General features: G+C 35.7%; 1 protein-coding gene across 3 annotated transcripts in view; it reads right to left on the bottom strand.

The window, feature by feature from the left end:
• The window catches only part of NBEA (neurobeachin), a 739,008-nt gene that overhangs the window by 663,285 nt on the left and 49,002 nt on the right, over window positions 1–26,721 (bottom strand). For all 3 annotated transcript variants that reach the window (XM_066381029.1, XM_066381023.1, XM_066381024.1), the window contains exons 2-4: window positions 5,456–5,687; window positions 2,021–2,121; window positions 1,687–1,782 (exon numbers count right to left, since the gene is read on the bottom strand). In XM_066381029.1, coding sequence (XP_066237126.1) covers window positions 1,687–1,782; window positions 2,021–2,121; window positions 5,456–5,687 — 429 coding nt within the window. The remainder of the gene's footprint in view (window positions 1–1,686; window positions 1,783–2,020; window positions 2,122–5,455; window positions 5,688–26,721) is intronic.

The following is a 26,721-nucleotide window of genomic DNA, read 5'->3' as shown; positions in this document are numbered from 1 at the left end:
TCTCCTTCCTCTCTCTTCCCCTCCCACAGCCAAGGCTCCATTGGAGCAAAAGTTGGCCCAGGCCCTGAGGACAGCTCCATGGCCTCCGCCTCAGGTGCTAGAATGACTAAGGACGCAACAGAGCAACGCCCCAGATGGGCAGAGCATCATCCCCTGGTAAGCATGCCGGGTGGATCCCAGTCGGGTGCATGAGGGAGTCTGTCTGACTGCCTCCCTGCTTCTAACTTCAGGAAAAAAATTATTATTTTTAAAATAAAAGACAAATTTGGAGTACTTATACTACCTGGCTTCAAGAACTACTATACAGCTACAATAAAAAGGATAAAGTGATACTGGCATAAAGATAGCTATATAGGACAAAAGGAAAAAACAGAAAGTTCAGATAGTTCCTGAGAAAAGCTCCAACATAATCAAACATGAAAAAAACTCTCTTCAACGATCAGGAAATAATTCACTATTCATATACAATACAAAAAGACCTCCAACCTTCCCTCACATAATATCTTTTAAATTCACACAAAAAGGATCATAGACTTAAAACAACATAACTCTTAGTAAAAAGACTATGAGAAAAATAATGTCGTGACTTTGGTTTCTTCAATTACAGAAGTTTATGCCGTAAAAGAAAGATTGTAAATGAACATTGAAATTAAAATCTTTTATACTTCAAAAAATACTGTTAAGAAAATAAGATATGCCATAAATTGAGAATAATTACTTGACAAATACATATCTGACAAATTATACAATTCTGACTTCAGAATTGTAGATACCTGACAAATTATATATACCTGACTTCAAATATACAATTAACTCTTAGGATAATAAGACAATCAATTTTTGTAAATAAACAGAAGATCTGAACACAAGCACTACCAAAGAAGATATAAAATTGGCCAAAAACACATAGAAAAAATTCTCAACATTATTAACCATGAGGGCAATACATAATTAAAACTATAATGAAGTACCACTACATAATCATTGAAATAACTCAAATTTTAAAAATAGACAGTGACCAGGATGCATTTCTACCAGGATACTCATACACTGCTGATGGAAACGCAATGCAAAATTTTTCACTATGAAAAGTAATTTGCCTGTTTCTCAAAAAATGAAACACACAACACAAACAGAAATCTCACTCCTATGCATTTACTCAAGAGAGGAAAGCATTTCCACAGACCTAGTAAAAGCCCAAAGTGAAAACACAAATGCCCATCAACTAGTCAATGGCTAAGTTAGATGCGGTATATCCACAAAATACTATTCAGAATAAAAAAAATTGGATATACTACCGAGAAGCTACAACATGAATAACTTCAAAAATATATAATAAATAAAAGAAGCCTGACAAAGTACTACACAGTGTGTGATTTTAATTATATGCGTTCTAAAAAAGACAGAGTTAAACAACCACAAAATAAATCAGAGGTTGAAAGGGGGGGGCCTGGAGAAAGGATTGGCTTCCAACACAAACAAAAAATTGGGGGGGGGGGTGATGGAACTGTTCTAAATCATGACTGTAGTAATCGTTACCAAACTATTCAAAACTTATCAAACTATACTTTTGAATTAGTAAATTTTATTATATTTAAATTATACCTTAATAGAGCAGACTTTCAAATACATAAATACATAAATAAAATACATAAGTAAAAATAAACATACATATTTCAAACTTACCGCAGCACTGCAACCCGGAAAATTGAAAAAAGTATCAGGGCCATGTCTCTGTGGCATCTGATTAAGAACTGATAGTAATTTTACTGCATGTCTTGGCTGAGGAAACAAGAAAAAAGAAATGGCATTGTACAAATTTAGCAAAGATAGCTAATATATCATGTTAGACACTGAATTATTTTTCTAACTAGAGAGAAAATTAATTTTAAATCATGTAACTGTTTAAGACGAACAATTTCCATTACCAATTCAAGTTTATAGCTCTCCAGAGACAAACAGTTCAACATTAAGTATTCATGTACTGATACCGGTAGCTTTCCCTCTGACCACAGCTTACCCAGATTCCACTCTCTCCGCGAAGCATGCTGAACAAGAGCTTCAACTCCTTGACAGTGATGCTGTAGCTGGCAAGAACCCCCAACATATCAACTAGAAGATCTTCAAAGGAAAATAAAGTTATTCTGAACTCTAGTCATGAGGGTGCCATCTGTCAAGATAATATGCTTTTTAAAAGAACAGAAGTTATCAAGTGAAATTTCAACATATATATAATAATATAACTAAAATCTTCATGAATAGTCATTCTAATTAATTTTAAGTCATCAAAAAAATCCCAACAAACTATTATATGTAGGTTCTAGAAATTTTCCACATCAGTTGTACCATTCCAATTAAGTTTTCTTAGAAAATACATAAAATAACTTTTTTTAAGTTCCCAGAATACACACACACACACACACACACACACACACACACACACACACACACACACAAAATCCTGCTGTCTGCAGGGAAAGGTAAGCAAAAATATGCAAAGGCACAATGACTTAACATTTTAAATTGGTTATTTTCAAATGAAAAACTGATAGCCCAACATATTTTCTTTTGGAAAATGATTTTGAACTATTCCTTGGCACATTAACAACAATTTTGAGCACTAACCCCTTATCTGGCATTATTCGAAGAGGTTTATATATATTAACTTCACAAATCCTCATAACAGGCCTATAAGGTAAATACTACTATCTCTTTGAAAAATAAAGAAAGTGCCGCATAGATAATCACATTTCCCACAAACACACTCTGTTTAACCAGTGCTAAAGTCAAGATTCAAACCTAGGAAATATGGCTTCAGAGGCCTCACTTTTACCCAAGAGTCTTTAAAAAGAAGTATCACTGAAACCTATTACTACTGATATCCATTATATTGATGTGTTTTTCTGTACATATAAGAGACACACCAGCTCACCAAATAATAAAAAAAATATGCATTTAATCCCTTGTCCCTGATTACTTCCTCATCTCTAAACTTTGAGTCATACTTCTAACAATTGTTTTGGTAAGAAATTAAACATCTAAATATATTTCCTTCATTTTTGTAATTTCTTAAACACTTCCTAAGAATCAAAGGTACTACAGAAGTTAATATATTCAAAATGCATATACAGACTAAAAAGTTAATTTAAGATTAGGTTTGGGTAAGTTGAAATAATTAGTTACTGATATATAAAATATATTATCCAATAACAGATTAATAATTAAATTTTGAGAGTTTAAAAATATTTATCATGTATTTCAAAATAGAAATTTAATTGGATATTTTCACCAATAATCAATTACCTAATTCTCACTTCCAGTCACAAGTAAAGAATCTGATAAAATTGTGACAGTGGATATGCCATTTCTCAGAGAGAATTTTTAATAAAATGTTTCATCATTCAAGTAACAAAAATGTTCATAATAACACAATATTAAAAGATATGTTTCCATAAAAGAATTCTAGATAAAAATCAAGCATCTGAAAACTCTAATATAAAACAATCATCTTCAATGGTAACCTTCACAGAAAATTTCTTAAAGATTTACCTATGAATATCTTTATAAACTATGTAATTTCTATTTCCAAATCTTTATCTCACCTATGTATGTCACAAAAAGTGATCTATTAAATTTATATTCAATTATATAACCATTGAATTTTCTTATTTACTGTGCATATAACATAACCAAGCAGCTCAGTTTAATTTTATAACAGGTTTTTTTATTTTCTGTACAACCAGATTTTTAAAGATAAAAATACTAAAACTATGAAATTCTCTTATCAGTTTATTCTACCTTTTAGTGATACCTTCACATTATTAAATAAAAAGTATCTCTTTGAACTTAACATGCTACAAAATATTCAGAGTGAAAATTTAGTCGTGTTCTCTTACTCCTGGTGCTTCATTAGTGTGTTACCTAAATTTTCGTTTCACTACTGAAAAGTAAGGGAGAGCTATTTTCTGACACTTAAAACAACAGAAAATGAAAATTTTGTGTTATCATGAGAACAAAGAATACGAGAATTAAGCTTTACATAATATAAGCATGTAAAGATATGAACTTCTATGGTTCTATCACACTATCACCTTCCATCTCAATGCTCCTCAAATCATGTACCTGTAACCACTACGTATGTAATTGTGGCTCGTTTTGCAAAATGCACTTTATAAAGTGGTAGCCACTTTACTACTGACAAAGAGAAAAAGAAAAATGAAAGAAATTAAGGGCTTAAATCCAAATAAAGTATTCAAAGATTATACAATCTTCAATAAAACATGTGTACATATGTTTATACAGATAAATTCTTACTAAACAATGCTAGAATTTACAGAAATGGTACAACTACATTAAAAAGATATTTTGTTTGAATGTAATTTTTTTTCAAAGTGAATCATTAGTAACAAATATAAAGAATGCTAAATTATTCTAAATGTAGATGCCATCTTAAAAGCAATTAAAAATTATTCAACGTACTCTTTAAAAAATAAAAAAATTTAAATATAGTTTAAATTTACAAAAGCACTCATCTTTAATATATACTTTCCATTCTTTCTTGATTAATGTTTTGCTCTACTACTATTAATTAAAATGTAAACCAAAATATCATAGTGAATTCTCTACTTTTAAGAATGAAATAGGATATTGTGAGGAGTCACACTAGCACTTATAGAATTATAAAAACTCACATGAGAAGAAACTTATGCTAAAGTTCAGAGCTTAAGAGAATCATTTTAAACTCTAAACTTATTTTCTGGGACCATCTTTCAAACAATTTATACTTCAGAGCATCTAACCAAAATGAAAACGACCTTGCAGTGAGGTCAAGAATTGGTGGTGAAGAATCACAGACTTCAAAGTTATTACTGGAAATACCATAAAACAAGCAAATAATTAATATTTTATCTTAAAATTTCATGCAAATTTTGTATTCTATTCCACAATATATGTTTATTTTCATACAAATGTTTCTCCTAAAATTGTCAAGTAAAGTGGACACTTGCAAAAATTAAAAAAAGCTTATTATCCTAAGACTTTTGGTTCCTCCTGCCAGTTCCATGTATGCCAAATTGAAGAGGACAGGGTCCCAAAAATTTGATAAAGTGCCCATTATACAGAAATACAATACATACTGTTTTTAATTATATTCAAGTTTAATTACTACATAGAAAATACAGTCTATTTTTCTGGTAATTTCATAACACTTATTTCACATTATTTTCTAAAACCTGGAAGAGCAAAATTAGTAATTATTTTTTCTAATACAGAAGAAGTCACCTTCCATTTGCAAACTGATTTTTCCTTATAACAAAAAGTAAATTTTCCATACATTTCTATTTATTTCTTTTAAATCAAAGTAGCTTAAACAAATCTGTATTATTGTACCTATAGAATATAAAGAGAAGTACATAAATCTCTAAAAGCATTTATATCCTGTCGGATAACCTCATACCTGCTATCATGTCATCTACAGCACTCATTTTCAGCAATACTTGTTCAATTAGCCCAACTTCTGTGCTAGTCTGTAAATTCCGAACACTTTTTCGTAGAATGGCTGTAAACATGCTCCATATTTCTGCTTGACAGGTTACATCACAGTGTTCCAGAAGCTCTGTCATGCACGTTATACTCTCAGCATCCTGGATAATAAAGTTCATCTCCAAGTCAAATTCTCCACCAACCAGCTGAAAACAAACAAAAATACATAACTAATGATAAATTGGGAGGTTATTTGTAACAATAAAATAAAATAATGCCAAACATTCAACTTGCAAGAAAGCACAGCTACTCTAAAAAATTTCAAGACTTCTAGTCTAAAACTAATTTTAGTAAAAATTTGTGAGCTACAGATAAGTGAACACAGGTGTTATAAAAATTAAAATTTGCAAAGATAAATCTAATTTTTTAAATAAAAAAGTTGATTTCAAATCTATAGAATAACAGAGCAATACAGGGCATATGACTCGTGGGTGGGATACAAGACAAATTCCTACAAAAAAGCCCTTAAAAGTGATAATCCCTAGAACATGATATTTAAGTATAAATTTTAAGACATTAAAAGTAAATATTGAAATAATGGAATCAGTTGTATAAATTGGTAAAAAAAAAAAAAAAAAAGCTGACTGAATGGCAACATATCTGACTTGTGGCATTGTGCTGAATGAGTCAAAAGTATTACTGTACCTCCCAAACACAGTGGTAGACAAATTCACAGATATACTATAAGGACACTCTTACTCTCTATTAACCAATCACACATAAGTTATTATTGTTCAGTTATAAGTACTATTCTTAAAGGAGAACAATGACAAACTGGGTATCTTTTTGGTTAACAGAAAGGGAAATTTAGGAAGAAAAGTTATTCATTCATTCAGCAGATATTTATTAAAGATTAGGACTTAGTGTTCTAGGAACTAGGGACATATTTGTGGACAAAAAAAAGTCTATGCACCAATAGTGCTAAATTCCAAGAATAAAGATGCATATATGTATACATGCTCTACCTTAATCCAATAAAGGCTGAGGCTGGCTGACTAGTTATATACAGCATAAAAAAACATAAATTGTGAGGAGTTGACAAAGAGAAAGCAAAGAAAAAGTAAGAGTAGGGACAGATATAGACTAGAAATCAAAATTAAAAAGTATATAGAATTAATTTTCCATCAATAAAAGGTATTAATACGAACAAATGACCACAAGGTATGATATAAAGGGATAAGTAGTAGTAACAATAATACCACCACCTAACGCCACATGCCATTTAGTACTATTCTAAGTGCTTTATATATATTAAAAAAAAAACTTATTCTCGCCCTGGCCGGTTGGCTCAGCGGTAGAGCATCGGCCTAGCGTGCGGAGGACCCGGGTTCAATTCCCGGCCAGGGCACACAGGAGAAGCGCCCATTTGCTTCTCCACCCCTCCGCCGCGCTTTCCTCTCTGTCTCTCTCTTCCCCTCCCGCAGCCAAGGCTCCATTGGAGCAAAGATGGCCCAGGCGCTGGGGATGGCTCTGTGGCCTCTGCCTCAGGCGCTAGAGTGGCTCTGGTCGCAACATGGCGACGCCCAGGATGGGCAGAGCATCGCCCCCTGGTGGGCAGAGCCTCGCCCCTAGTGGGCGTGCCGGGTGGATCCCAGTCGGGCGCATGCGGGAGTCTGTCTGACTGTCTCTCCCTGTTTCCAGCTTCAGAAAAATGGAAAAAAACAAACAAACAAACAAAAAAACCTTATTCTCATTACTACTTACAAGAGCTGTATTTTCTTCAGTTTACAAGTAAGTAATCATAGCCACAGAGTTTAATTAACTTGCAAAACGTCTCACAAAACTAGTAGAGGACACAGAATCAAAACCCAGTAAGTTTATCTTCACACAAGTCCATACAAGCACTAAAATATTTTAAAATATTTTTTAAGTCTTCTAAAATTTAAGAATTTAAAAACAAATTTTTTTCAAATTTTAATATATTATACTCTCTTTATTTTTCTCTGTAAAAGCTCCAGAATTCAACTTTGTAAGAATCTAGCCCCAAGCATGACCAGTGGTGGCACAGTGGGTAGAGTGACAACCCAGGATGCTGAGGTCCCAGGTTTGAAACAGGATTGACACAGCTCATCAACCTGAGGGCAGGCTAGCCAGCAGGTTGCCTGCTAGTGTGCAGGATTAAAACATGATCCCATGGTTGCTGGCCTGAGCCCAAGTTTGCTGGCTTGAGCAAGGGGTCACTGGCTCAGCTAGAGGACTGCTTACCACCCTTGTCAAGGCACACAGTGGAAGTAATCAGTGAATAACTAAAGTGAAGCAACTACAAATTGATGCTTCTTACTGTCTTTTCTCTCCCTCCCTCTCTCTCCTCCCACTTCCTTTGGGGGAGGGGAACAGCTCCAGTGTTAACTTCTGACCTTAAACTGACCTAGATATTCTCTCTGGTTAAAGGCTAGTTTTTCTTCTATGTATGAAATCATTTCCTCTTACTACTTCTGGTTCATTAGTAATAATAATAGCTACAAGAGTAGTTGAGAGTTTGGCTCTGAATTCAGACTTCCTGAATTCAGATTTTAGCTGCACCACTCACTAGTAGTATGACATTTATAATACTCCTTCTCTAAGTTTCAGTTATTTCATCAACAGTCTCAGAATAAAAGTTCCTATGTAATAGGGTTGTTGTGTAGATTAAATAAAGTAATTAGGTTATAAGCATTTAAGGATAAAGTTGGGCATCTAGTTAAGATGAGCTAGATCTATGAAAACCAACTCCAACAACATTTTTGCCATCAGAGTCTTACCAAAAAACTGCTTATTCATTACTATATGCCCAATTGATTTGGGTCACAACTCTGAACCTTGCAGACCAGTGATTAATAACTCAGAAGAAGTTCTTTAGAAGTGAACCACACAGAGAAATAAATAGATTTGAAAAACAATGACACTTACTGATTGAAATAACAGAAGCAGATACCACGACTTAAGCCTATGAGCCTCTGAATAAATCTTTGTAAGAAATAGTATACAATAAAGTGAAAGAACAATTGAAGACAATTTTTAGAACAACCTCCTAATAAGTTCTAAGTGCTTTAGCATAATCTGGTCTAACCAAGAATGATAATGAAATGTATAAATAACAGAGATGGGCTCAGATGAATGGGAAAATAGTCTGCTTATAAAGGAATTAACAATTAATATGTGTAATTCTAACAATCAGGCTCTATTATGAGAAGCCTAAGGTTCCATTTTCACAATTAAAAAGGACAATACCCCTGTAGATATATCATATAATTACAAAAGAGTTCAGTTATGGCTAACTTATTTCACTGCCAGAAGCTGTAAACATATTAATTGTAGATAATGTACAATTTTAACCTTTATTACAACTTCTAATACATTAGTGTTAACGTGGCTAATGCTTACAAAACTATTATTCCAAGATAAGGGAAATATTTATTTCCCACTTCTAATTAGTGGTTCAATACTTACCAATTAAAGCATATAAGCAAAAAGTAGAATGAACTGGCATAATTGTCCTCATAGAAATTATAGATAAATAAGGTTAAGCAACATGACCAAGGTCACACATACGTAAATGGTGGATCCAAGATTCTAATTTAGACTAGAAAGTGCACCTAACACCTTGTTATGAAGTCAATGAGGGTAAATTTAAAAGTTAGATGCAGATCTGTCATAGCACAATGAAAAATATCACTTTTATGAACACTGTGTGGGAGAAAATGAGGAAAGACAAAATGTCTTCTGTGGGTAAGAAATGAAACATCCAGAAGTAGTAAATCAAAATAAAGACAACCAATTTATTTAAAATTATTTCAGCAAGAAAGAAGAAAACTTTGAAGGCTCAATTATTTTTAAAAATTAGCAATAAATACTAAAACATGAAAATTCATAGGATAATATTTTTAAAAGCAAATATAGTAACAAAAAGGCTAAAAAAGCTAAATCAAAACAGCGAAGATCACTATTACGGTAATATAAAAAAAGATTTATGAACCAATTGAGACCGTCTGTAAATGTGTCAGCGTGATATTCCACTTACACAATTAAGGGTACTGTTCTCTTCCAGACCTTCTTAAAATTCTAAAAGATACTGTCACCCAAAAGTTTTCTACATGGTGCTTCTGACTCAAAAATCAGTCATAACCGAATTTATATAAAATCAATAGAATAGCTAAGCATTTTAAATACAGTAGTTTCATTTACATAATATAAAATTACTATATTATTTTCTTTGAAGAAATTTCTACCCACTTTTTAAATTTTATTTAGACAATTAATTTTAACGGGGTGACATCGATCAATTAGAGTACTGTACATAGATTCAGAGAAAACATCTCCAGATCATTTTGACAATAAATTATGTTGTATACTCATCACCCAAAGTTAAATTTCCTTCTGTCACTTTTTATTTGGTTTTCTTTATTCCCCTCCCCTCCCCCCACTCCCTCCCCTCTCCTACCTTTCCCTCTCCCTGGTAACCACTGCACACTTATCTATGTTCATGAGTCTCAAATTTTGTGTCCCACATATGTATAGAATCATACAGTTCTTAGTTTTTTCTGATTTATTTATTTCACTCAGTATAATGTTATCAAGGTCCATCCATGTCATAAGTGATTCTATGTGATCATTTCTTATGGCTGAGTAGTACTCCACAGTATATATGTACCACTTCTTTTTTATCTAATCATCCATTGAAGGTCTTTTTGGTTGTTTCCATGTCTTGGCCACCGTGAACAATACTGCAATGAACATGGGGCTGCATGTGTCTTTACGTACCAATGTTTTTGAGTTTTGGGGGTATATACCCAGTAGAGGGATTCCTGGGTCATATGGTAGTTCTATTCTTAATTTTTTGAAAAACCACCATACTTTCGTCCATAATGGTTACACCAGTTTACATTCCCACCAGCAGTGAATGAGGTTTCTTTTTCTCCACAGCCTCTCCAACACTTGTTGTTACCTGTCTTGTTGATAATAGCTAATCTAACAGGTGTGAGGTGGTATCTCATTGTAGTTTTGATTTGCATTTCTCTAATAACTAATGAAGATGAGCATCTTTTCATATCTCTATTGGCCATTTGTATTTCTTCCTGAGAGAAGTGTCTGTTCGTGTCTTCTTCCCATTTTTTTTATTGGATTGTTTGTTGTTGAGTTTTGTTCTTTGTATATTTTGGATATTAGGCCCTTCTCTGAGCTCTTGTTTGAAAATATCCCATTTAGTTGGTTGTCTTGTTTGTTTTGTTTTGTTTCTTTTGCTGTGCAAAAGCTTCTTAGTCTGATGTAGTCTCATTCATTTATCTTTGCCTTCACTTCCCTTGCCTTTGGAGTCAAATTCATAAAATGCTCTTTATGGCCAAGGTCCATGAGTTTACAATCTATGTTTTCTTCTAATTAATTAATTGTTTTAGATCTTATGTTTAGGTCTCTGATCCATTTTGAATTAATTTTGGTACAAGGAAACAAACTGTAGTTGAGTTTCAATTTTTTGCAGTTTCATTTTTTTGCATGTGGCTTTCCAGTTTTCCCAGCACAATTTATTGAAGAGGCTTTCTTTTCTCCATTGTGTGTTTTTGGCTCCTTTATCAAAGATGATTTGACCATATAAATGTGGTTTTATTTCTGGGCCCTCTATTCTGTTCCACTGGTCTAAGTGCCTATTTTTCTACCAATACCATGCTGTTTTGATTATCATGGCTCTATAATATAATATGAAGTCAGGTATTGTAATGCCCCAGCTTCATTCTTTTCCATAGGATTATTTTGGCTATTAGAGGTATTTTATAGTTCCATATAAACCTGATGTTTTTATGTTCCATTTCTTTAAAAAATGACTTTGGAATTTTGATGGAAATTGTATTAGATTTATATATTGCTTTGGGTAATATAGTAATTTTAACTGTATTTATTCTTCCTATCCAAGAACAAGGAATATTTTTCCATTTCATTGTATCTTTTGATTTCCCTTAACAATGCTTTGTAATTTTCAGTATATAGCTCCTTTACATTCTTTGTTATGTTTATTCCTAGGTACCGTATTTTTTGTAACCGTAAAAAGGATTAGTTTTCTGAGCTCATTTTTAAAAGTTTCATTGTTGACATGTAAGAGGGCAATAGACTTCTGTATATTAATTTTGTATCCTGTGACCTTACTGTATTGGTTTATTGTTTCTAACAGTCTTTTTGTGAAGTCCTTGGGAGTTTTGATGTACAGGATCTAATCATCTGCAAAAAGTGAAACCTTTACTTCTTCTTTCCCAATATGAATGCCTTTTATTTCTTTCTCTTGTCTGATTGCTCAGGTTAGAACTTCCAGCACTATGTTGAATAAGAGTGAAGAGAGTGGGCAACCTTGTCTTGTTCCTGATTTTAGAGGAAAATTTTTCATATTTTTGTCATTTAATATGATGTTAGATGAAGGTTTGTCATAAATGACCTTTATTATGTGGAGATATTTTCCTTCTCTCCTCATTTCGTTGAGTGTTTTAAACATAAAATGATGTTCTTTATATCGAATGCCTTTTCTGCATCTATTGATAGGATCATATGGCTTTTGTTCTTTGTTTTGTTGACATAGTGTATTAACTGTTTTACTATGTTGAACCATCCTTGTGATTCTGGGATGAATCCCCCTTGATCATGATGAATTATTTTTTTAATGTGTTGTTGTATTCCATTTGCTAGTAGTTTGTTTAGGATTTTAGTATCTGTATTCATTACAGATATTAGTCTGTAGTTTTCTTCTTGTGTGTTGTCCTTGCCAGGTTTTGGTCTGAGGGTTATGTTGGCCTTATAAAATGTATTTGGAAGTATTGTTCTTCAATTTTTTGGAAGACTTTTAGTAGAATAGGAAACAAATCTTCTTTGAATGTTTGATAGAATTCACTAGTATAGCTGTCAGCCCTGGACTTGTATTTTTGGGGAGGTTTTTGATAGTTGTTTCTATTTCCTCCCTGCTTATGGGTCTGTTTAGGATATCTACTTTTCGAGACTCAGTGTAGGAAGATTGTATTGTTCTAGGAATTTATCCACTTCTTCTAGATTGTTAAATTTGGTGGTATATAGTTTTTCATAGTATTCTACAATAATTCTTTGTACATCTATGATATACGTGGTGATTTCTCCTCTTTCATTTCATATTTTGTTTATATGAGTCCTTTCTTTCTTTTCCTTAGTGAGTCTTGCCTAGGGTTTGTCAATTTTGTTGATCTTTTCAAAGAACCAGCTCTTTGTTTTATTGATTTTCCTATAATTTTTCTGTTCTCCATTTCATTGATTTCTGCTCTGATTTTTATTATTTGCTTTCTTCTGCTGGTTTTGGGTTGCCTTTGTTCTTCTTTTTCTAGTTCAAGATGTGATGTTAAGTTTACTTGGGGTCTGTCTTGTTTGTTCATATAAGCCTGTGGTGATATGAACTTTCCTCTTATTACTGTTTTTGCTGCATCCCAGTGATTCTGATATATCATATTGTCATTTTCATTTGTCTATATAAACAGTGGTACCTTGAGATACGAACAGACTAACATTTTTTTAAGATACGAGCTGCGACTCGGTCCGTATTTTTATTCGAGATCCGAGCGAAATTCCGAAATACAGTAGTGATTAGGGAAGCTGCCGCTAGTTGGCATGTTGGTGCACAGGTCCAGTATCGGCAGTTTGATATACGAATTGACTGACTTACGAGCTCGGTTACAGAACAAATTAAATTTGTATCTCAAGTTACCACTGTATCTTTTGATCTCTGCTTTTATTTCTACTTTGACCCAGTCATTTTTTAGAAGTATGTTGTTTAATTTACACATTTTTGTGGGTTTGTTTACTTATTTTTTGCAGTTGAATTCTAGTTTCAAAGCTTTGAGGTCAGAGAATATGCTTGGTATAATTTCAATCTTTCTGAATTTGTTGATGTTAGCTTTGTGGCTTAAAATATAGTCAATTCTTGAGAATGTTCCATGTACACTGGAAAAAAAATGTATACTCTGATGTTTTGGGATGAAATGTCCTGTAGATGTCTATCATATCCAATCATTTTAGTGTTTCATTTAATGCCAATATTTCTTTATTGATTTTCTGTTTGGATGAACGATCTTGAGCCATCAGCAGGGTATTGATGTCTCCAAGTATGATTGTATTTTTGTCAGTTTTTATTTTTAGGTCAGTTTGTAGATATCTTATATACTTTGGTGCTCTTTGGCTTGGTGCATATATATTAAGAAGTGTTATGTCTTCTTGATTCAATGTCCCCTTTATCATTATGAAATTACCATCTTTGTCTCTGATTACCTTTGCTGTCTTATAGTCAGCATTGTTGATATGAGTATGGCTACACCTGCTTTTCTTTGGATATTATTTGCCTAGAGAATTGTTTTCCAACCTTTCACTTTGATTTTTTTTTTTATTCTTGTAGCTTTAATGTGTTTTTTGAAGGCAGAACATAGTTGGATTTCATTTTTTGGTCCACTCTACTACTGTGTTGTTTTATTGGTGAATTCAATCCATTTACATTTAATGTAATTATTGACACTTGAGGGTTTCCTATTGCCATTTTACATATTGCTTTCTGATAGCTCTGTATCTTGTTTGGTTCTTCTTTTTTGTTTTTCTGTCATTTGTTTTTGTTTGGCTGTATTCAATACTTCTTTCCTGTTTCTTCTTTTTTTAAGCCATGTGTTTCTATAGTGGTTTTTTCAGGGGTTGTTACCATTAGGTAATAAAAAGGGTATATATCATATTCATTGTATTATGTTATTTCATGAGTGCTTCTGCACTCCATCCTCCTTTGCTACTGTTAATCTTTGTCCTCTCTCCTTTTTTGTTTTTGTTGTCATAGATTAATCTTGTTTTTATTGTGATCTTGTTGGAGCTTTTAGTTGTGATTTTGTTTTGTTTTGTTCTTTGTATCTGGTCGGATAACCCCCTTTAGTATTTCTTAAAGTGAGGGTTTTCTGGTGATAAATTCCTTCATCTTTTCTATATCTGTGAATGTTTTTATTTCCCCTTCATATTTAAAGGATAGCTTTGATGGATATAGTATTCTTGGCTGCAAGTTCCTCTCTTTCAGTACTTTAAATATTGGGGGTCCATGCTCTTCTGGCTTGTAGAGTTTCAGCTGACAAATCTGATGATAGACTAATGCGCCTTCTTTATATGTCATATTCTTCTTTTCACTGGCTGCTTCGAGGATTTATTCTTTGGCATTGGTTTGTGATAATTTCATTACGATGTGCCTGGGAGTAGGTCTGTTTGGGTTGAGGTAACTCACTGTTGTTTGCTTCTTGGATTTGAGGCTCTAATTCTTTCCACAGGCTTGGGAAGTTCTCATCTATTATTTGTTTGAATATGTTCTCCATTTCATTTTCTCTCTCTTCTCATTCTGATATACCCATTATTCTTATGTTGCTCTTTCTGATGGGCTCAGACAACTCTTATAGGGCTTTCTCATTTTTTTAAAATTCATGAGTCTTGCTCCTCTTCTCTCCGTAGTATCCCTAGTTGCCTGCCTTCTATGTCACTAATTCTCTCCTCTATCTGGCCTGTTCTATTACCTAAGCTTGTTGCCTCGTTTTTCAGTTCATGTATTGAGTTTTTCATCTCTGTTTGGTTCCTTTATATAGTTTTGATTTCTTTGGTGAAGTATTCTTTTTGTTCATTAAATTTTTTTTTTGAGCTCTCCAAATTGCCTTTCCATGCTTTCTTGTATTTCCCAAGTATTTTTAGGACTTCAATTTTTAATCCTCTGTCATTTAACTCCAAGTTTTCCAAGCAATTGAAATTTTTTCCTAGAGATTTTTCATCATCTACCTGAGTTACATCTCTGTCTTTTGTATCCATGATATTTAATTTCTTTTTCCTTACTGGCATTTGAGAGTGGTATTGTTAATAACACTAATAAGAAGTAATTAAAAAAATAAAATTAAAAAAATACAATGAAAAAATGAAAATTCTGTAATGATAAATGAAACAAAATTACAGAGAACAAGAAAAAGGAACTGAGGAAAGATGACAAAAGAAATAAAAAATGAAGTCAAAAACACCCAAAATGCCACAAAATATATGATTCTAAAATGTAATATGTTGATAAATGATGATAGAATGAGAAAAAGAAATAGAAAAAGTAAAGGTTTTTAAAATAAAATCCCCATAAAAAACAAGAATGAAAAATGTAACAACTATGAATAATGAAGTTCAAAAGGAAAAGGAAAGAATAAAAAGAAAAGAAGATAAAATCACCAAAAAGGAAAAAAAGAAATAAAAAGTCATAAAAATTAATTTTTTCCTCGTTTTGAGATGTAGCTTCTTCCTTTTTTCTAGCAGGTGGCACTGTTTTTGCCGTTGTGGAGCTCTTGGGCAGAGGTTTGCTTTTGTGTTGTTTGGAGACTCTGACAATGGGAGACTTGGTTTTCCAGGTGCCTCTCCCCATGTCTCTCCCACTTGAGCTAGCAGCCTGGGGACTTAGCTGTGAACTTCACCCCAGCCACTGCTTGCAGAGCAAGAGGCTCTAAGATCAGCCAGTTTCTTCCTCCAGCACCACTCAAAGCTCAGTTCTGGGTAGGGCTGGCCAAGAAGAGTTGCCAGCAAGAGCAGGCAAGGCTGTGAGCCAATTGCCGATCTAATGCCTTTCTAAAGGATCCCAGACATGTACAGTATGCCTCAGCACTTCGCGGGTCTAATCTCCACAGGCTTCTCCCTTGTGCACTGTTTGGTAGCCCGCAGCAAGCCACGTGTGCACCCAGCCCCCACGACTTCAGTATTGCACACGAAGGCTTGCGCCTGCCCACTTAGGCAGACAGCACTTGTGATCTCAGTCAGAGCTGGGATTTTAGGCCTGAAGAGGTGCACCACCCAGACAGTCCCAGGCCCAGGGATCCCAGCATTTGCATACGTTCCATGCTGGTGATGGAGCTGGGACTGAACAAAGACTCTGGAAACAGCCCATGCGGATGTCTATCACTGATAATCTTGGGCTATGCCCCCCAGCCTGCACACACGCACACCCACACCAGTGGTGCCAGGTGGAACCACTTACACACTGCCCAGGATCTCAGAATTGGGAGCACAGAGATTTCAAAATAGTTAAAGACTCTATGTTAAAAAAATAAAAGATACCTAAATTTCTAGTAATTGTAAACCTTAATACTTTCAGAAGACTGTATATTTCCAAGTCAACATTTTATATTCCACATTTTACACAGTATTAAAAATGTTTAAGTACAGTTGGTATAAATTAGTTTGTTGTATAACATAGTGATTCCACATTATATATATTACTGTGTGATGACCACAATAAATCTAGTAACCGTCTGCCACTGTACAGTTATTAGATATTATAAACATATTCTCTTACAACTGATGATTAACACCTTTTAGTCACCTTCACCTTTTTCATCCATTTCCTCCCACCCCCACCCTCTCTGTCTTACTTCACTTAGCGTAATACATTCTAGGTCCATTCAGTGTTTTCACACTGGTGCTGGTGCTGGCTCCCACGGGCACCCTGTACTGGAAACCTTTGTTGGAGCCTGCCACTGGTGTTCACCCCATGTCGGCGATCTTAGGTAGGGCTATCGTGGTCTTTCTTCTGCTTGATCATCCACCCTAACCCAGCTCCTCCCTGTTTCTGACCCTCCGTTTCACTCAGCTTTCTACAAGAGCGCTCCTTCCTCAGATCAGTGAAGAAAGCAAAAAAAAAACCCCTTTCATTCTCCATCGTATTTCCTTCAAAGTGGATTATATATTCAGCTACATTTTTGCTCAATCATACCTTTGTCTGGTGTGTGCATATTTCAGGTGCTCGTGAGACTTTTTTTTCTGTCCTTATTTGTTGAATTTCTTGGAATTTCAAGGGGAGACATAAGGAACACCCCTCACAGCGACATTTCTCTGACGTCATTCTTCTACCAATTTTTAAATCAGATTGTGAGATTTTTTTGATGTAGTTTTATTTATTTTTAGGTGTTAATCTCTTCTCTGATATATCATTTGTGAATATCTTCTCCTATTCAGTAGGCTGTGTAAATCAAAACCACACTGAGATACAACCTTAAACCTGTCAGAATGACTAATATAAAAAAGTCAATATATAAAATGTGTTGGCAAAAATATGGAGAAAAGGAAACCCTAGTGCAGTGTTGGTAGGCAACCACTATAGAAGACAGTATGGAGGTTCCACAAAAAATTAAAAATAGAACTACCATATAACCCAACAATTACACTTCAGAATATTTATCCCAAAAAAACAAAAATGTTTTTTCAAAAAGACATAGGCACCCCTACGTTCACTGCAGCATTATTTATAATAGCCAAGATATAAAAGGAACCTAGGTGTGTCCATCCATAGGTGAATGGATAAAGAACATGTGGCATGTGTATGCAATGTAGTATTATTCTGCAATAAGAAAAACAAAATCTAACTGTGACAACATTGAATGGACCTAGAATGTATTACGCTAAGTGAAGTAAGACAGAGAGGGTGGGGGTGGGAGGAAATGGATGAAAAAGGTGAAGGTGACTAAAAGGTGTTAATCATCAGTTGTAAGAGAATATGTTTATAATATCTAATAACTGTACAGTGGCAGACGGTTACTAGATTTATTGTGGTCATCACACAGTAATATATATAATGTGGAATCACTATGTTATACAACAAACTAATTTACACCAACTGTACTTAAACATTTTTAATACTGTGTAAAATGTGGAATATAAAATGTTGACTTGGAAATATACAGTCTTCTGAAAGTATTAAGGTTTACAATTACTAGAAATTTAGGTATCTTTTATTTTTTTAACATAGAGTCTTTAACTATTTTGAAATCTTAGATTACTAGTTAGGATCACATGAGATAATTCAGTGTTCATTAATTAGATCAAACTGGACAATTATTAATCAGTTGGACTTCTTTGCAATAGCAGGGGTCTCAAACTCGCGGCCCGCCCACCAATTTTGTGCGGCCCGCAGACTGGCCTGCAGACTAATCCACGAAGTTTGATTAGTCTGCGGGCCGCACAAAATTGGTGGGCGGGCCGCGAGTTTGAGACCCCTGCTCTACAGGATAAATTCTAAACACTGCTTATAATGTTCCAATTTAACACCCCAGATTCAGATTCCTTTATCTACTGTCAGAGGAACGTTGCTGTACTGCCTTCTTGCACTTCATTTAAAACTTTTCACATGTGTTATTCACTAGTCATTACATAGGGTTCTCTCTTAATCCTTAAATTTGTTAACTTCCATTAAAACTCCAAGTATCGGCCCTGGCTGGTTGGCTCAGCGGTAGAGCGTCGGCCTGGCGTGCAGGAGTCCAGGGTTCGATTCCCGGCCAGGGCACACAGGAGAGGCGCCCATTTGCTTCTCCACCCCTCCCCCTCTCCTTCCTCTCTGTCTCTCTCTTCCCCTCCCACAGCCAAGGCTCCACTGGAGCAAAGATGGCCCCGGCGCTGGGGATGGCTCTGTGGCCTCTGCCTCAGGTGCTAGAATGGCTCTGGACGCAACAGATCGACGCCCCAGAGGGGCAAAGCATCGCCCCCTGGTGGGCATACCGGGTGGATCCTGGTCGGGCACATGCGGGAGTCTGTCTGACTGCCTCCCCGTTTCCAGCTTCGGAAAAATGAAAAAAAAAAACCTCCAAAAAAAAAAACCCTCCAAGTATCAGTTAAGATATCACTTAATCCAGAAAGCCTTCCCAGTAACCACAAAGATGATCTTTCTTTAAACTTCCATTATGACCCATCCACAACATAGCAGTCATTAACATGTATCACATATGCTTTCAAATTTCTTTCTATTCCCCACATTACATAAGCTTTGTAGGCATACGGAACACTACTGTCTATCCACTATATCCATACCATTAACACACTGCCAGGTCCACGTAATTTATTCACTATCTAACACAGAATGGGGAGATGGGCAGGATAAGAGAGCAAGAGGGAGGAAAGCAGGGGGCTAGACGGCCTCACTAACTCACGGTCAGTCACCGAGCTGTAAGCCAAACTTCTTGCATTCTACTTCTCTCCTTCAGCAATGAGCCACTCTTATTGCCACTCAACTCTTTTAATGCTCCAGAGATTATTACAAAGCAAAGAAAATGCTTTCTCAATCCTGTTATATCTCTCAGTTGACTTACACTTTTTCTATCATTACATGTAGGGTGTGTAAGGTTTCACAGGTAAAATTCAGGGCATTTGCATTATTGACTAAGACACTAAATATACCACAAAATTTTTAGTTAAAATCAGTCTTAATTATATTTCCATATCCCATTTATAACTATTTTGAAGTGAAATCAGTTTACAACATCTTTCTTTGAAAAAAAAAATTTTGGGAGTGACATCAAAAAATGGCAGGGGCCAATTCCAGGGCTAATGTCCTCCCAAAAGAAAACTAATGAGCTGACAAAAACTGTCATAATGAACTTCTGAAGAATTCTGAAATCAAGTCAAAATCATACAACAATCATGGGAAGACATGGTGAAGCAGAAGCTACTGTTTGGTGTCTGTCACACCTACAATAAGGCACTGTCACACCTACAATCACTGATAACAGTCATAAGGACAACAGCCTGAATTTGTGTGGATTGTTAGTTCCGCAGGAAGCAGTAGGGACCTTACTCCCAAAGAACTGTCACATAGATCCCTAAAGGACACATGTGAAGAATGCCTTTGTTTCACAGAACTGAGAATATCCCCACAGCTGGGACGCTTGCTGGAAGCATTTATGGCATAGATATTAACTGCATCAGCCCAGAACAAGAAACAATATTGATACAAACTAAATTATAAAGCTCTAAATTACTAAGTTTTAAATAGTGTATCTTCAAGATAAAGCTATATCTATATGTTATTTTACAAAGAAATAAAAAGATAAAACATGATAATTAAAAACCATACTTTATGAACATTTACTATGTGCTTAGTAATTTACAAACATATGTAGCCACGTTTCATTCTAATGACTGTAAGATGACCATCTCAAACAAGGAAACTGAAGTTGGTACAAGTTATGTAACCTGCCCCAGATCCAGGAGCTGGAATCAGAACCAGAATTTGTCTTATTTTACAAATATCATAAGGAAATAAGAAGTGCACCTATACCAGAAAGACACACTAAAACATAAATATGTACCATCACCAGTCATCTAACCTTCAAGTTCTGCTGTTAAACATCAGCTTGAGAACAAAGACAAGTGTTTAGTATATAACATAAAAAGACTTTATAATTTGACATGAATGTAATAAAAGTTAATGATACTGAACCCAGCTAACAAAATAAGGCAATAAAAGCAGAAAATTGCTTGTTTATTTATTATTTTTTTCACACCAGTCCTCTCTACAAGTAGTTTGTATTGGCAATCTTTCAATGGTACAGAAATAATTATACCCAAGAGTAGAACTAATGCTGCTACAAATACAATCCAAAAAGCTCTAGGGAAAGGTAGAGAAAAAACAAAGGGAGTGACTATCATACAATAAGTGCCTTCTTCAAAATATATTTTAAACATGTAGTATAAACCACATTTGTAATTGGTTTATATGAGTATAAGAAACATATGTAAGTATATACAATTGGCTGCTAACAGCCAACTGACATATAAAATGCATTTAGAAGTAGAAGTGTTACATGTCACACGAATTCATACTTTTAAATTCTAATCCCTAGCCTGACCAGGTGGTGGCGGCAGTGGCGCAGCAGATAGAGCTTTGGACTGGGACACAGAGGACACAGGTTTGAAACCCCAAAGTGGCTGGCTTGAGTACAGGCTCACCAGCTTCAGCATGGGGTCTCTGGCTTGTGTGTGGGATCACAAACATGACCCCATGGTCACTGGTTTGAGCCCAAAGGTCAACTGGCTTGAGCCCAAGGTCACTGGCTTGAGCCCAAGGTCACTGGCTTGAGCAAGGGGTCACTGGCTTGGTTGTAGCAGTTACTCCATCAAGGAATATATGAGAAAGCAATCAATGAACAACTAAGGTGCTGCAATGAAGAACTGATGCTTCTCATCTCTCTCCCTTCCTGTCTGTCTGTCCCTATCTGTCCCTCTTTCTGTCTCTGTCACACACACACAAAAATAATGCAGCTATAATCTCTAGAAAAAAACACTAAATACGAAAAAGAAATACTAAAGACCTTAACAGACACCTCACTGAAGATATACAAATTGCAAATAAGCTTATGTGAAGATAATCATGTCACCAGGGAAATGCCAATTGAAACAAAAATGAGATAACACTACACACCTGTTAGATTGATCAAAATTCAAAACAACGACATCAAATGCTAGTGTAAAAATGGAGCAACAGGAGCATTCATTCACCTGGTGGACTGCAAAATGGCACAGCCACTCTGAAACACAATTTAGTGGTTTCATTCAAAACGAAACATACTCTTACCATACAATCCAGCATTGCAATAGGTGGTATTTACTCAAAGGAGCCACAAACTTATGTCCACACAAAAATCTGCCCATGGGCCCTGGCCGGTTGGCTCAGCGGTAGAGCGTCGGCCTGGAGTGCGGGGGACCCGGGTTCAATTCCCGGCCAGGGCACATAGGAGAAGCGCCCATTTGCTTCTCCACCCCCCACCCCCTCCTTCCTCTCTGTCTCTCTCTTCCCCTCCCGCAGCCAAGGCTCCATTGGAGCAAAGATGGCCCGGGCGCTGGGGATGGCTCCTTGGCCTCTGCCCCAGGCGCTAGAGTGGCTCTGGTCACGGCAGAGCAACCCCCCGGAGGGGCAGAGCATCGCCCCCTGGTGGTCAAGCATCGCCCCTGGTGGGCGTGCTGGGTGGATCCCGGTCGGGCGCATGCAGGAGTCTGTCTGGCTGTCTCTCCCCATTTCCAGCTTCAGAAAAATACAAAAAAAAAAAAAAATCTGCCCATGGATATTTATAGAAACTTTATTCATAATTGCCACAAGTGCAAGCTACCAAGATACCTTTCAGTAGGTGAATGGTAAGTCCAGACAACAGAGTATCATTTATTTCTAAAAAAAAAGAAAGAAAGAGAAAAAGAGAGGGAGGGAGGGTTGAAGGAGAAAGAAAGTAGTGCTACCATACCATAAAAAGACACAAAGAAACCTTAATTATATATTATTAAGTGAAGAAGCCAATGTGAAAAGGCTATATCCAGGCGTCCCCAAACTACAGCCCGCGGGCCGCATGCAGCCCCGAGGCCATTTATCCAGCCCCCACCGCACTTCCGGAAGGGGCACCTCTTTCATTGGTGATCAGTGTACTGTGGCGGCCCTCCAACAGTCAGAGGGACAGTGGACTGGCCCCCTGTGTAAAAAGTTTGGGGACCCCTGCTACAGTATGATTTTTAACTATATGACAATATGACGTTTTGGAAAAGGCAAAACTATGGAGACAATAAAAAGATAATTGGTTGCCTGAGGATCATGAAGACAGGAATGAAAAGGTAATTAGAGGATTTTTAGGATAGTGAAAATATACTATACTGGTGCATACATGTCACTATATATTTGTCAAATCCATAAGATGTAAAACACAAAAAATGAGGCATTAGGTAAAAGGGACTTTGAGTGAGTATGATGTATCTGTGTAGGTTGTCTGATAATAACAAATGTACCACTATCATGGGGTATCTTGATAATAAGAGAGGCTACGCATGTGTGGAAATCTATGGAGCTTTCCCTCAATTTTTCCATAACCTAAAACACCTCTAAAAAGTTGAAGTCTTAGTTCTGTTAAGAAAAAAAAAATTAAAGAAACAAATAGATAGTTAATAAATCAACAGTAGACATAAAATAAAATCATAACAAATATTCAATTAATTAAAACCAAAACATGAAAAAGGAAAAGGACAAACAAAAACAAATGTGATAAACTGAAAACAACAAAGGTAGCAGACTGAAAAATGGCCATAATAATCATTGCATTAAGTGTAAATAATCTAAAACCATCACTTAAAAGGCAGAGATTTTTTTTTTTTTTTAAGTTAAGAGGAGGGGAGATTGAGAGACTCCTGCATGCGTTCAGACTGGGATCCACCTGCAACCTCCATCTGGAGCACAGAGATTTAAATATGTATAAAATACAGGAAGATCTAACAATATCTATCAACCAAAAAAGAAAAAAACTGTACAGGTCAGGAAGTTATTTCTTAAAGGGCTATACAGTAAATATCTTAGACTTCCAGGTCACATGTCTTTATTACTCAATTCCACATTTGTAACTTAAAAACTTCCACATATAAAATGTAAATGACAAGACCAAGTTTCAGTAAAATTTTATTTATAAAACCAGGCAGCAAGCAATTGAGAAATAACTTAGTGATAATGGCAAAAATCAAATGGAATAAACATTTCTAAGACAGTCAAAACAGTCAGGAGGCTATTGAGGAAGTGGGGCCAATGTACATTTGTGCCTCAGTTCTCAAAGCTGCTGAGTCATAAATGTTCTGGAATACCTGCTGCATGGACAAGTATAAACTTGACCTCCTCCTTGCAGTTTTGGCCCCACCTCTTTTGAATATTAGAAAAGATCACTGTTAATCTACCCAGCAATCCTTCATTTGAGTTGAAGGGCTGCACTGGTGGTCTCTAATTATAAATCCCACTTTCTTTGTTCTCTTTGAAGCACCATTTAGCTTGCTACTGAATCTGTGTCTGGCAGGCTGCGATTCTTTTTGCTCAAATAAATGTGGTTTTGTTCTTTATTACAGACTGAACTTCTATTTTGGTTAACACTGAAACCAAAGAATTACAGTATAAAGAAACACACAGGTTAAAAGCAAAATAATGGGGTTCTGGCTGGTTGGCTCAGTGGTAGAAAGTCGGCCTGGTGTGTGGATATCCCGGATTTGATTTTTGGTCAAGGCACACTGCATACCTCCCCCTCTCGCTTTTTTCTCTCTCTCTCTTCTTGCCCCCTCCTGCAGCCATGGCTCCATTAGAGCAAGTTGGCCCAGGGTGCTGATGATATAGTTCCATGGCCTCTGCTCAAGAGCTAAAAAAATGGCTCCAGTTGCAACAGAGCAAGGGCCTCAGAAGGGCAGAGCACCGCCCCCTAGTGGGCTTGCCAGGTGGATAGCGGTCCGGGCAGATGCGGAGTCTGTCTCTGCCTCCCCTTCTCTCACTTAAAAAAAAAGCAATAGAATGGAAAAGGATATAGCATACAAACATATTTTTAAAAAATAGTCTAGCTAAATTAATATCAGAAAAATCTGACTATACACACACACACACACACACACACACACACACACACACATATATAAAAACAAACCCAGGAACTTTCCATAAGAAGAAAGGGGTTAAGTCATCAAAATGACATGGCAATCCTAAGTATGAATTCATAAAATACTACAGCTTTAAAAAGCAGGAAGCAAAGCCTTATACCAATAAGAGAAAAAGAACAATCTGCAATTTTAGTTGAAAACTTCAACACTTCTCTTTCAGTAATAGGTAGATTAAATAGACCAAAAAATAATTTAAAATAAATCAATAAAGATACAGAAGACTTAAAGACATTACCACCAACTTGAACTAATTGTTATGTAGGCATGTAAAACACTATTCAAGAACAGTAGAAACATATTCAGTGTACATAAAATATTCACCAAGATAGGAATATCCTGGGATGCAAAAGAAATCTCAATGAGGTTCACAATTCTGATCACAGGAGAATTAAAATAAAAATCAGTAAAAATACACTTCAAAAAAATACCAAAGTATCTGAAAACATATTTTAAATAACCTGTGGGTTGAAGAAGTCACCAAGAAATTTCTAACTACATGAAAATCAAAACATATCATGTCAAAATGTGTAGGATGGAGACAAAATGGTATTTCAGAGAAATTTATAGCATTAAAATGCTTACATTACTTAAGAAGATTTTAAATCAGTCATCTCATTTTCCCCATTAAGAATAGAAAAGACTAAATTATACCCAAAGTAAGACAGAAGAAAGTAACTAATTAGTACAAATAAAGAAGTCATCACTATAGATTCTACATACACTAAAAGGATGTGATCTTTCTAAAATAACTATATGCCTAAAAATTTAATAATTTAAATTTTAAAAAGTGTATCATTTGGATAAATATAAATTAACAGAGCATGCTTACCAAGAAAATCCCTAACTAGTTCTATGTCTATCATGGCAATTAAATTTGTAGTTACAAATATTCTAACAAAGCCCCAGATCTAGATGATTTCACAGATGAATGCTGTCAGTTACTTTAAAAAAAATACTATCAATTTTACACAGTCTTTTCCCAAAATTTTAAAACAAGAGAATACTCCCATACTCATTTTATGGGCCAACAATACCATGGAAATAAATCCAGAAAAACATATCGGGGGTGGGGGAAGAACTACAGCTAAATAACCCTCATAAATATAGACACAAAAAACATTAACATAGTATAAAGCAAATGAAATCTAGAAACATGTTTAAAAAATTATACATCGTGACCCAGTACATTTATCCCAGGAATATAAGTTTACCTTACTAATCAATATATCAAACAATGTATTATAAATTTACCATATCAATAGACTAAAAAACAAAAGCCATATGATCATCTAAAAGGATAAAGAAAAATCATTTTAAAAGATTCAAAACAATAGAAAAATTTTCAGCAAACTAGGATTATAAAGAAACTTCCTGACCCTGGCCTGCTAGCTCAGCAGTAGAGCGTTGGCCCGGTGTGAGGAAGTCAGTCCCGGGTTCGATTTCCTGCCAGGTCACACAGGAAAAGCGCCCATTTGCTTCTCCACCCTTCCCCATCTACTTTCTCTCTGTCTCTCTCTTCTCCTCCTGCAGCCAAGGCTCTTCTGGAGCAAAGTTGGCCCAGGAGCTGAGGATGGCTCCATGGCCTCTGCCTCAGGCACTAGAATGGCTCCAGTGTAGCAGAGCAAAGCCTCAGATGGGCAGAGCATTGCCCCGTGGTGGGCATGCCGGGTGGATTTTGGTCGGGCGTATGTGCAAGTCTGTCTCTCTGCCTCCTCGTTTCTCACTTCAGAAAAAAAAGAAAAGAAACTTCTTTGCCGGACCAGGCGATGCTGCAATGGATAGAGCGCAGTGGATAGAGCACTGGACTAGGACACCCTGATTCAAAACCTCAAGGTTGCCAGCTTGAGTGTGGGCTCATCTGGCTTGAGTGAGGGTTCACCAATGACCACAAACGGGGTCGCTGGCTTGAGCGTGGGATCATAAACAGGACCTCATGGTTGCTGGCTTGAGCTCAAGGTCGCTGGC

The sequence above is a fragment of the Saccopteryx leptura genome, chromosome 4 (assembly GCF_036850995.1).
Source record: "Saccopteryx leptura isolate mSacLep1 chromosome 4, mSacLep1_pri_phased_curated, whole genome shotgun sequence".
Lineage (NCBI taxonomy): Eukaryota > Metazoa > Chordata > Mammalia > Chiroptera > Emballonuridae > Saccopteryx > Saccopteryx leptura.
This window is presented reverse-complemented; position numbering and strand designations above follow the sequence as displayed.